This window comes from Pseudorca crassidens, chromosome 11 (genome assembly GCF_039906515.1).
Source record: "Pseudorca crassidens isolate mPseCra1 chromosome 11, mPseCra1.hap1, whole genome shotgun sequence".
In the NCBI taxonomy this organism is placed as follows: Eukaryota; Metazoa; Chordata; class Mammalia; order Artiodactyla; family Delphinidae; genus Pseudorca; species Pseudorca crassidens.
The window spans coordinates 70,328,907-70,342,153 of NC_090306.1; the positions used below are offsets into that span (position 1 = coordinate 70,328,907).

Genomic DNA, 13,247 nt, shown 5'->3' on the forward strand with positions numbered 1-13,247 from the left:
GGAAGCCCCATTCATCCATTTTGACATTGAATTTACTCTTCATATTTAGCAGAAGACAAGTGTAATTATAGAATGGGAACACATTTATTTCTATGTAAAGACATTAAGCATTAAATTTATGCTTATTAACGAACACCTACCTACTAGGTATGTATGTTGTTTTATATATGTATGTGTATATATATACATATATATATATAAAATCTTCCTTTTCTTATTGGTGTCTTTTGTGTCTTCACAGGAAAACTCCCACACTCATTAAATAGCTGTCTTTTCTCTTTGAGAGAAGATGGATGTCTCTTGGCCTCCCCACTGAGTGAAGTCTCATTATAATTTGTCTCTTTATGTTTCCAAAATGCTGGACTCACATGCTTACCTCATTAATGAGACTGGAACGCATCTCATAATGGCTGGTTTGTCTCACTAAAGCCACACAGAGTTAAAAGAATGTTGCTGTTTAATCCATTGGTGCAGGAAATGCATTTGCAATGCAGTTGCCCATTTGAGGTGGATAGAAAAAGAGGTCCTTTTCCAAATTCAATTAATTTTGGGCTCTTTTATTTTGATTTCTCCCCTATTAGGTGTCATCTTAAAGTATAGGCAAAGGAGCTTAATAAGAACCAAAAGTGTTTTGATAGAGAGGTGTCGTCTTTGGTTTAAAGCTTTTTTTGTTTCTTAGGTCACGAAGGCTATTTTCTTCGCATATTTTCTTCATAAAGGCTGGATTGTTTCATGGCTAACCTGATTTGACCATAGCGCACTGCCTGGTGGGAAGTGTTAAAACCCTTATTTTAAGCTAAACAAGATTACTCTGAAGGCTGGCATTCAGGGGCTAGCTTTTAGTATAATGGGATAGGGGTTGTGGCACACCCCTTGCAGTTTCAGTAATTGAACTCTTTGGGTACTTCAGTTTCTAATAGTTAGCTCTGGAAGCAGCTTGCCATGGGTACACAAGGAATTGCTAACTGCTTGATTTCCCCATGTTAGCTTAATGAGGAAGACTGGGTCACCATGCCAACCAAAACACCCTAGCTATGTGTTTAGAAGCGTCCTTTCCTTAATATTTGCTTCTTGTTTGGGGGTTTCTAGTAAACTACAGAAGCTGTAGAGTGTCAGACAAAACCCAACAGGATTTGAAATTGGTATATCATCTCTCATACAATCCATATAAACAACTGTGGTCATTTAACCTGAACTAAATGGTCATTTACTTCATTTTGTTGTTCTATCCTTTTAATTCTGAAGACATGTAAAATGTTAATAGGCACTTATGTTGGTGTTAATTGTCAGTTATTAATATTTCTTGGATCGTAGGTTTCAGATATTGATCTATCAAAGGCCATCTATTTAATTTTGTTTGGTTTCTAGCAGCTTTTATTCTAGTAACAACCGTTCTTTAAAATAGACTTTATTTTTTAGAACAGTTTTAGGCTTACAGAAAACTTGAGTAGAACAGAGTTCCCGTATATTTCACACACAGTTTTGCCTGTTATTGACAGCTCACACTAGTATAGTATCTGCGTTACAATTAATTAACCAATGCTGATACGTTGTTATTAAATAAAGTTCATAATTATTTCAGATTTCCTTCATTTTTACCTCATGCGCTTTTTCTCTTCCAGGATGCCATCTAGGATGGCACATTACATTTATTTGTCATGGCTCCTTAGGCTCCTCTTGGTTGTGATGGCTTCTCAAACTTTATTTTTGATAACCTTAACAGTTTCGAGGATTCCTAGTCAGATATTTTGTAAAAATGTTCTCTATTAGAATTGGCTTGATGTTTTTTGCATGATTAGACTGGGTTTATGGGTTTTGAGAGGAAGCACACAGATAAAGTGACATTTGCATCATGTAATATCAAGGATGAAGGGTACATGTTATCAACATGACTTATCACTGTTCAGGTTGACCTTGATCATTTGGCTGAGATAGTGTATTTCAGGTTTCTCTACTGTAAAGTTATTCCCTCCTGCTCCCCCTTTTTCATATCATTTTATTATATCATTTATTTATCTGTATGGACTCATGGCTATTTTATACTTTAGGTTATAACCCAATACTACTTATTTTACTGCTCAAATTGTTCTGGCTTCGGCCAGGAGAGCTCTTTAAGTAAGCTCCTATGTCCCTTTGGCACTTTGCCATATCCCATGGGTGGCTGCCTGAGTGTGTGTGTGTGTGTGTGTGTGTGTGTGTGTTGAGCACTTTCTTACTTTCTAGCACTACAAGATGCTCCAGGATCATCTTGTATATTTCCTGCTCCAGTCCTAAAATCAGTACATTTCTCCAAGGAACCTTGGTTTCTTTTATTGGAAAATGATATTCGAAATCAAGGAATAAATAAAACAAAATTTTTTTAAGGAATAAATAAAACAAAATTTTAAGTAAAATTAAGGAGGTGTTTTCAAGTACGCTTAAATAAAAGAAGTATAGATAGTTGTCTTAGGTTTCTTCTCTTTACATCACATTTAAAGACTATTCTAAATGTCCATTTTTACCAATGTTAGCTAGTATCATATATATGAAGAAATATGAGAAGATTTCAAATAGGCTAATAGTTGTGGTTATAATTGAAATAAGAAAAAAAATCCTGTTGTTTCTGGTGGCTTTTTACTACCAAATCGATCCAAATATATTTGATTTTAAACTTCAGGTAAATATCCTGTGTCATTCCTTATATCAGATACATGAAATACGCTTCAACACTCTGGATTTTTATATAACTATACTCTCCCTTGATGAAAACCTTGTTGGGTAAGTTATAATCTGGTCTAAAAAAATCTGTATATTTTCATCAGTGAATTTCAGGCTATAACTGATTTTATTGAGATGCTAAATATTTTTCTGGACATGCGAAATACTTCCTGATAGATGGCCAAACTTAACAAAGTATTATGGTGTATTGTAGAGTCAGCTTGAATAAATGAAAAAATTCCTTATAATCTAACGTGTTAAGTATCTCACCAACATACTTTTTTTTTAAATGCCCTTAGTTTTTAAATTCTTTCCTCACAAAGACTGGATATGCCCACCCATTGAACCTCTTTATAGCTTTTGAAATACCAAACATTAAAATTCTTTTATCTTGTCTGTTAGTTGGTATGGAAAAAAGTTTCTGATGTTGTATAGAGGGTAAGTATTAATAAGGAAACCCATTTTTCCTTTGAAGGGAAACAGAACTACCTGACAACTTGGTTATGGCAAAACTTTGATTAATCACATGAATATATTCTAGAAAAAAGTTTCTAATTATACTTTTAGCCATGCATTCCTTCTTGTCACATATTCAGAAAAATCTGCTTTTGTATTCGTGTTTTGGAGTGAGTCTCCAGTGAGAACTATTTCAGAAAGGAGGACAGTGAGGAGAAATCCTATATTGTTGATAAAGTGAAAGCTTATGACTTCAGTGATGAATGGTGGATACAAAATAGGGAATGCTCGATTTTTGTTATGTCTGGATAGCCTTTTCTCTCAGTTATTCTTATAACTTTCAGATACTGATTTTTATCTACGTTATTATTACAACTCTACTATCATTGCCAAGGGCTTAATTTGGAATTAAATGGGCCTTATGTGTAAGTAATTTATTTTCATTAGTTTGCCAAAAAGTGAGCCTCATGATGGTTTTAATACTCTAAGGCAGAATGTTTACATTTTTCTTTCATTGAGTCTAAAATAATCCTTTTCAGTTTCCTTTATGTCTCACAAATTGTGAGAGCAGAAGACAGTATTGAAGTTGCCATCATGAGTGGCAGTTTTCCTTGAATAATAGAGAGAGGGGAGCTGTTGTAGTTGATTTTTGCTTTTCTCTTGTATTATTTCTTTAGTCAAAGACTCCCCATAGGAGAAAATCACCACAGGGCTTCTATAAAGACATCACCACTAATTAATATGGCAGGGTCTTCTCATCAGCTTTGCCTTCATATTTCAGGTGATGTGTGGGAAAGACTTTTATGTTCTATGATAAATTTCTCATTATTTGCTTAAGCTGTAGCTACATTCTTGTATTCGATTAGTGTGTCCAGAGAATACAGATAAAATTGTCAAACATGCACTTTATATTCTTAGCGGATTTCCATTCTATGATTGCCTATGTTTGACAGTTCCATAAAAATCCCTGTAAGATTTTGTGATTAGCAATGTATAATTCTTTAAAATGAAATGGAGATTAGGTCTGATTCCCCTTTTTATGTTAAAGAAGAATTTTTAAAAAGATGAATGTATTTGAACTTTTAGAGAAATTAGACTTTCATGAAGCAGATTTACATCATTTTGTAAGTAAATAGTGAATTAAACCATGAAGGAACCCTGTCCCTTCAATAATTGACATAAAATGTGTCTGATAAGAATTTTTTTAGTCGTGCAATTTCCCATTTCTAATTCTACTTTTGAAATGAAGTTGTAGTCAGAAAACTGTTCCTCCAGAACATATGTCATTGCTTTTGTGTGTACTTTTCATGGAGAAAGATTGAAACAGGCAAAAAGTGTTATGCTATAAAGGTGACAAGGCCAAGTTTCTGTATATGATGACAACAAGCTATTTTTAAATAGCCTTGGAGTTGTGCAATATTGTTTAATTTATGAGGCTTCATAAGGGATTAGGAGTGAGGATTTATCATAACAAGATTCAGAATGTGTGCGATGATAGGTATAAACAGACTTTTGGTTTGAGGGTCAGAGTTAGTTTAAGAATAATTTATTTGAATACCTACAAATGTCAGAGTGTGTATTAGCTTCTGGGAATTCAAAGATGTGTCAGTGATTATACCCCAGATATAAAAGAGTGCCTTGGGGTAATATTATCATAATTTTGTATCCCAACTAGAGTGCATTGTGAAATTAAGAGATTTGCTAGCAAAATTAAGGTAAGGATCACAAAATAATTGTAGATAGATTGAATACGGACACGGAAAAGTATTTTTTAATGAAGAAACAATTATAAAATTATAGCTACCGTAAATACTAAATATAGAAAATTATAGGAACTAACACATCAGATACTTAAGTACCTATGACCAGAATTTAGATTTGTTAACATTATTTGCATATTTCAAAAAAAAATTTTTTTTTTAACCCAAGAAATGTAAGTTTAGGCACATCGAATTGTCAAACCTTGTTTTTTACAATAAATTTTGGGAGGCTGTGAATAAATAGCAATTACGCAGAAATTTGAAGCCCCCTTTGTCTCTTATCCATCAGTCCATCTCCCTGCCCTATCCTGTCCCAGAGATTTCATCATCTCATGTTTGGTGTAATTATTTCTAGACTGGGAAAAAAACAAAAACAAGCTAACAAAAAACCTTTACATATATATGTATGCATTTGTGAAAAATAGATGGTATTTTTTCCTGAATAGCCAATATGGTTTTTTTTTTTTTTGCCAATATGGTTTTATGATACGAATATTTTACACAATGATTATTCACTAGTCATGTTACTTTAAAATGATTTGGTTTGTCTTAATTGCTATATAGCATTTTTCATGTTGATATTTATGTATGCATATATATAAATATTTGTATCTCTTTATATATATTATATATAGTTTATATATATAGTCTTCCTTTTTTTTTTGGCTCTACGCGGGCTTCTCACTGTTGTGGCCTCTCTCGTTGCGGAGCACAAGCTCCGGACGCGCAGGCTCAATGGCCATGGCTCACGGGCCCAGCCGCTCCGCGGCATGTGGGATCCTCCCGGACCGGGGCACGGACCCGTGTCCCCTGCGTCGGCAGGCGGACTCTCAACCACTGCGCCACCAGGGAGACCCTGGTCTTCCTTTTAATTACCTTATAGATTAGATTATATGGTCATACCATAATTTATTTTCATATTGCTCTATTGAAATTTTTAGCTATTTCCTTATTTTTGCTTTTATAAATAGTGCTGCATTAGATGACATTGTATTTAGATCTAAGAGGTTTTGTTAGAGAGTAACTAAATCCAGATTACCAAATGATAGGGAATACAAATTATTAATTTAACTAAACACTTCCAAATTTTCCACCCAAATTGTACAATTTATGTTTTTCACAATGTGCGATAGTTGTCATTTCAACACAATTTCAGGGACTTTAATATCCAATTCTTTTTTTTTGTTTTTTCACTTAGGTTCATTTGAAATATATTCTTTTCACTTCAGCTTTCATTTTATTAATGAGATTGAGCATCTTTTCAAATGTTTATTGTTGTCTTTTCTCTGAATTTCCTGTCTGTAGTTTCACATCTGTATTTACTCTTGGATTATTTGCTTTTTGTGGTTCATACTTAGAAGTCTCACTTTTTTTTTTCTGAGAACAAACCCTCTGTCTTCTGAATGTTGCAACAAGACTTGAATGTTTCAACCCTGAATTCTACTTATTCCAAAGACCTCAATTCCTTTATAGCCTGACTTTCATTTATTATGCTGAGTTCAATTTGTCCCAGAGACTGAAAGCAAGCATTATTTATGTTTCATTATGGTTTCTTCATTTAGAATGAGGAAAATATGCCTTAGACTGTGAAATGAAAGCCAGAGTCCAACAGTATTTTTAGTGGTAGTAATAAGAATTAGACTTGTGCAAATATGTGATGATTCTCAGCCTTGCCTATATTACAATCTCCTATGGAGATTTTAGTCAGACTAGGGTATCAGTATTTTTAAAAGCTCACAATTGATATTGATGGTCCTTTAGGTTTGAAAACTATCATTGAAAACACTAAGATTTTTCTCCTTTCAAAGTATTTTTCTAGGCAGAGTAGAATACACAAAGCTCCAAGAGCACATGGGCTCTCATTTCTTCTTACAGGTGTATGTCCAGCACATAGAAGAAGAGTGTCTGCCACATAAAGCAGCCTTCATGATGTGTTGAATGAACTGATTATGCTTTTGCTATTAAATTTCAATCATTTTCTAATGCTCCCAATCAAAGGTTATACTTAGATCATGTTTAAATTTCCCAGCCTTTGGAATTCATCTTCTATATGTGGTTTTGGCTTTCAAGTCAAAACTTTACTAGTTTTGACTTTCAAGTCTATGGTGGCAGTTCATCAGAACTCTCATGGCTTATCTTTGAAATAACTGTGTTGAATCTATTTGACGCACCAAGCCAAGAACAAAACATTGCAGAAATGCTAGGCTAATTGTATGGTCACTTGGCTCCTAGTTGTAGCTCAATAAAAAATTGTTAATTTGATTTAATCCATAAATCAGAACGTAAGGATTAAAATTAATAAATAAAATCTTTTCATGCTTTTTTTTTTCACCTTTTAAGGCCATCTCCACAGGAATAGTGAATGTGAGGTTAGAAGAGAGATTTGGTTTTATCAGAATCCCATTTTTATAGGTGATAATTTTAAACAAAATTCTGTGAGAAGGCATTAAAGAGACTTGAAAGTTGCAATTTCAGATTTTGGCTACCACTTTTTTAAAGTATCAGCCTATCACAAGGCTTTAGAAACTCTTCTACTTTAAATATTTCAACATCAATTTTCTTTTACCTGTTAGCTCAGTTTTCCTTTAATAGTGTAATTTATTTAGCCCTTGTAGACTTCACCATTATGGCAGAATGAGTGTATGGAGCATCTCACTTCACAACCTTTATGTCTCTTGATCTTAGTTATTATGTCAGTTGTTTAAATCAGAGACTATATGTGAAAATGTTTTAAAATGTAAAGTACTTCATGCTAGTATTTTATTTTTATGCTTTTTCATTTTTCTCATTTTCTCAGCACTTAGCCTTCTTATATAGTATTTATCGTTGAATAGTTTTCATTACTCACATTTTTGTTTTGTAGTTTAGTATATTTAAATATTCTTCCAGCATTATTAAACTAGAATCATTTTATCATATCTTAAATCTTGTTTTATTTTGATAGAAATTTATTAAAATTCAATATAATGATGCTTTTATTAAAAATTAATGGATAGGGCTTCCCTGGTGGCGCAGTGGTTGAGAGTCCGCCTGCCGATGCAGAGGACACAGGTTCGTGCCCCGGTCTGGGAGGATCCCACATGCCGCGGAGCGGCTGGGCCCGTGAGCCATGGCCGCTGAGCCTGTGCGTCCGCAGCCTGTGCTCCGCAGTTGGAGAGGCCGCGGCAGTGAGAGGCCCGCGAACCGCAAAAAAAAATAAAAATTAATGGATAGGGTAGGTTTGCCTTATGACATTTCTATATTTAGGAATCAGATAGAATTATGTAATTATTAAGGCTAACTTCTTCTGGAGTTTCACGCCAGCAAAGAAACCTGATTAATTTCCCTCCCCAAGGTTCTCTTACTCCCTTGCTTTTCTTGCCTGATTACAGCTTGTTTTTTGTAACGCCTTCTTCCTTCTGCTCATCCTCTCTGCTTACCCCCACCAGAAGATTCTGTAATAGAATGGCCCTAATTACACTTAGAACACTTGGTTAATACTTAGTTACAAAATGGACTTTGGTACAAATTCAAAGTTGAATTGTTTTCCAAGATCTGTCTCCTTTATGATACCTTGATACCTGGCCTCATTTGTCTTTGACAAATGATGTGTTTCTCTCTTGCATAATCTAAGAATACTCAGTTTCGTGATTGATCCAACAAGTTATTACAACTTTTAACATATGGTTTTATGCGTTTTTTCCCCTAAAATCAAGAAATTTTAGGACTTTTGCTAGGTAGAATTTCAGGGGAGCAAAAGAATAGTTTGCAAAAGTTATTCTTAGATGAAAATGAGTCTTCAAACATTGCATTTTGATAGGGCAGACCTGAAACTGAAAATTCGGTGATGAATGAACATATTACTCCCCCAACCATTAAAAATTCCATATAACATTACATGAATTAATTTTGAGCAGAAGTCTGCCACAGATGTTTTTAAAACACTGAGGCAGTTAATTCTGTGAATTTAGTGTTACTGTGATATGATATTAACGAACAATTTCTATTTTGGGCATCTTGAGTCTGAGGTACCTAAGGTGTCTATGACTGTGCCCAACAGGCAATTGGATAAATGACCATGGAGATGAAGGAAAGTTAAGGTGGTGTCATTAGTATTTACTAATAAATTTTAAAATCACGATCCTTGCTGAGATTATTCAGTTCAGAGTAGAGATGGAGCAGATGATCCATGAGGAGTTCTGTGGCTTCCAGCAATTAGAGTTGGGGTGAACAAGGGAGAGTCAGAGGAGGAGAGGCCAGTGACAGTTTAATGCAGACACTGTTTTAATAGAACTTGTACATGCTCAAAATATATTGTTTTGTGGACTAAGGTTTTTTTCTTTTCTGGGTGGGTATAATTGACATTTAACATTGTATTAGTTTTAGATATACTACATGATGATTTGATACATATATGTATTGCAAAATGAATACCACAGTAAGTTTAGTTAACATCCATCGCCACAGACACAAAAATTTCTGTTTTTTTTCTTGTGACAACAACATTTAAGGTCTATTCTCTTAGCAACTTTCAAATTTGCAATACAGTGTTGTTAACTATAGTCACCGTGCTATACATTACATCCCCACGACTTATTTATCTTATAACTGGACGTTTTTACCTTTTGACCACCTTTATCCCTTCAACCATTTTGCCCATCCCCCCAAAACCCCTGCCTCTGGCAACCACCAATCTGTTTTCTTTAATCTATGAGCTCAGTGTTTTGCTTTTTTTTTTTTAATATTCCACCTATAAGTGAGATCATACAGTATTTGCCCTTCTCTGTCTGATTTATTTCACTTAGCGTAATGCCTTCAGGGTCTATCTGTGTTGTTGCAATTGGCAGGCTTTTCTTTTTTATGGTTGGATAATATTCCATTGTATATATGTCCCACATTTTCTTTATCCATTCATCCATTGATGGACATTTGGGTTGTTTCTATGTCTTGGCTGTTGTAAATAATGCTGCAGTGAACAGTGATCATGGGTGTGCAGGTATCTTTTCAAGATAGTGATTTACTTTTCTTTGGATAAATACCCAGAAATGGAATTACTGAATCATATGGTAGTTCTATTTTTAATTCTTTGAAGAGCCTCAAAAATGTTTTCCATAGTGGCTGCACCACTTTACATTCCCACCAATAGTGCAAAAGTGTTCCTTTTTCGTCACTTCCTTGCCAACACTTGCTATTTCTTGTCTTGTTGACGATAGCCATTCTAACAGGTGTGAGGTGATATCTCATTGTGGTTTTGATTTCATTTCCCTGAGGATTAGTGATGTTGCGCACCTTTGCCTATACCTATTGGTCATCTGTATATCTTCCCTGGAAAAATGTCTGTTCAAATCCGCTGTCCATTTTTTAAACAGATTGTTGTTTTTTTCTATTAAGTTGTATGAGTTTTTTATATATTTTGTATATTAACCCCTTACCAGACACATGACCTGCAAGTATTATCTTCCATTCAGTAGGTGGCCTTTTTATTTTGTTTGATGGTTTCCTTTGCTGTGCAGAAGCTTTTTGGTTTGATGTAGTCCCACTTGTTTATTTTTGCTTTTGTTGCCTTTTATAGATTGTTTTTTAAACTAAATATTTGGCATATTCTTTGCATGGTTCCAAGCACATTTCTGAATGTCTGAGGAAGATAGTTTTATATAATGCCAGAATGTGTGCAGTAAGAGATCACATTAGCAGTGGATCATTAAAGTTGGGATATGGTGTCCACCCTTCCCCCTTCCCCACTGCTTCTTCAGGACTTAAATTATTTGAGGTCACTAAATTCTTATTCATGTTGAAAGAGTTTGCCAGAAATTTCTCATTAACAGGGATGCCATTTGGCCTTCCTCTCACAATTTGCTGTCTTTCTCTTGAAATAAGTCCATCATTAAAGTCATTTTATTTTTAAAATGTTATCGACATGAAAATTTTAGGATTCACGAGGAGTCTTATTAGATGTTTATTGTCACTGATGGCACTGAGAGCACAGGGTAGCAGATGAAAACCCAGTTTATAAATTCTGCAAGGAGATTCAAGACAATTAAATGGGGACTGGCATAGGCATACCATGGTTTTTACTATCCGAAAGTAGATTGTTCCTGTGAAACCTTTTGCAAGCCGAAATGGCTTAAAGCAAATAAGCTATTACCTGAGGGCACATCTTGCTAACTGGATGTACCAGATAAATCAAGATAAAGTGCAAATGCTCACAGAAACAGTTTAAAGCTATGGCAGCTTGATGCTGAGTATAGCTCCTGGGGAAGGAGCTTGGTGGTGCCACTCACTGGGGTACGCACTGCCTCTGTAGGTGGCTCCCTGCAAAAACAAAGGCTGAACCTATTTTCACTTTTCACCTTTTTTGTAAAAGTGAAAATCCTCTTTGCATGTTTGTTGTTGTTAATGAAAATAGGTACTAATTTAGGTCTTTTGTAAAAGCAAGGTGGCATAAAGTGAGCTTTTGAAAAGCCTGTAGCTAAATGCGATTGAGGCATGCAGAATCCTGTCATACTCCATATTTTTTGGCATGTCTGCTCTTTGTTTTCCCCAGAATCTAAACTATAAAATGAAAGAAGACATTTATTAGATGTGTACTATATCCCATATACAGTGCTAAGTACTTCCACTTTGTAGTCTTATTGTGACCTGACACCAGTTTCGAGAGGGAAATGTATTCAACCCATTTTATAGAGGTCAAGAAATTGAAGTTTTGGTTATTGGTATTTAGAGAGCAACAAGAAGAAAGGATACTCATCAAAAGTTATATGCAGAGTAGAATTCCATAGTCCATTTTTTTTAAGCTTACGATATCTGTAAGCATGTTTAAAGGAGATGGAAACGAAGTCATGTATTTGAAACCTAATGCTCTGTTTTTAGTTGTCCATTTAAAGTATTTTTCATCTCTAAGTGTTGTATTCCTATGTTGTCTTGATGATGATCTTAATTTTTTTCCCCCTCTCTTTTGGTTTCAGAGGAAGAACTTGTCTCTTTTTCTCAGCATTAGTTTGTTAACTTTCTGGGGAACTTCCCTTTTGGGTGCCCGTTTATACTGGATGGGAAACAAACCACCAAGCTTTTCCAACTCTGACAACCCAGCTGCTGATTCGGATAGCCTCCTGGCTCGCACACTCACCTTCTTCTACTTGCCAACCAAGAACCTTTGGCTGTTGCTCTGCCCAGATACCCTCAGTTTTGATTGGTCAATGGATGCCGTGCCTCTGCTCAAAACAATTTGTGATTGGAGAAACCTACACACTGTGGCCTTCTATACTGGACTCCTCCTCCTTGCCTACTATGGTTTGAAGAGCCCAAGCGTAGAAAGAGAATGCAACGGGAAATTTGTAACAAATGGCAAGCAGAATGCAAATGGACATAGCTGCCATTCAGAGGTGGAGTACCGGAACTCAGAGATTAAGCCCAGCTTTCCATCCAAAGTAGAAAATGGCATTAAAAATAATGTGTCACAGAGAACACGGCTTCCTTCTACAGAGAACATTGTTGTTTTGTCTTTATCTTTGTTAATAATACCCTTCGTTCCTGCCACGAACCTGTTTTTCTATGTTGGCTTTGTAATTGCAGAGCGAGTACTGTATATTCCTAGTATGGGCTTCTGCCTCCTCATTACAGTGGGTGCGAGAGCCCTTTATGTCAAAGTCCAAAAGCGGTTTCTCAAGAGCTTGATTTTTTATGCTACAGCTACGTTAATTGTTTTCTATGGACTCAAGACGGCGATCAGGAACGGAGACTGGCAGAATGAGGAAATGCTGTATAGGTCAGGGATAAAAGTAAACCCAGCTAAAGGTAATATTTTATTTTATGCTTTTGCCTGGACGGTTTACTTTTTCTGCCTTTTTATATCTTTGCTTCTTGCCTTAAAACACACAGTATTAAGGAAGAAGAGGTTCTTTTACTCAATACTTATAATTTTTGTTTTTTTTTAAGCAAGGGAGCAGTACCATTATTTTAGAAACATCCAGCATTCCATATTTGGAATAGGGAAGTGTTTTCCTATGTTTCTGACTATACTTGTCCAGAGGAATTAGAGCTCCTATTGTGTAAAAATACTGACTATCGTAAGAATTTAGAAAAAGGCTTGGTTTCCACATTCTAAAAAACTGGCACGGACATCATCTCTTTTCATCATGCAATGAAAGTCAGGTTATCCCACATAAGTATAGTTTAGCTCTTCTGTTTTCCAAGCACTGCCTGAGGAAATACCACGAGGCTTACACTGATACCTTTAAAAGATTTGGAGGTAAGGCCACCTCTGAACCTTGACATGGTGTCTATAGGTATCAGTGTGTGTGCCTGCAAGTGTGAGTCACCCTTAGCTTTGCAGAGACTAAATAATCTGGGTATTGC

The 13,247-nt window shown here is 35.3% G+C and overlaps 1 protein-coding gene across 5 annotated transcripts in view; it reads left to right on the plus strand.

Moving 5' to 3' along the window:
* TMTC2 (transmembrane O-mannosyltransferase targeting cadherins 2) overlaps positions 1-13,247 on the plus strand; it is an 862,038-nt gene that overhangs the window by 195,631 nt on the left and 653,160 nt on the right. For all 5 annotated transcript variants that reach the window (XR_010932514.1, XR_010932515.1, XR_010932516.1 and 2 more), the window contains one exon: positions 11,858-12,686. Coding sequence is in view for 2 of the 5 variants with exons in the window: in XM_067697476.1 (XP_067553577.1) it covers positions 11,858-12,686 (829 nt within the window). In the remaining 3 variants the exon portion in view is untranslated. The remainder of the gene's footprint in view (positions 1-11,857; positions 12,687-13,247) is intronic.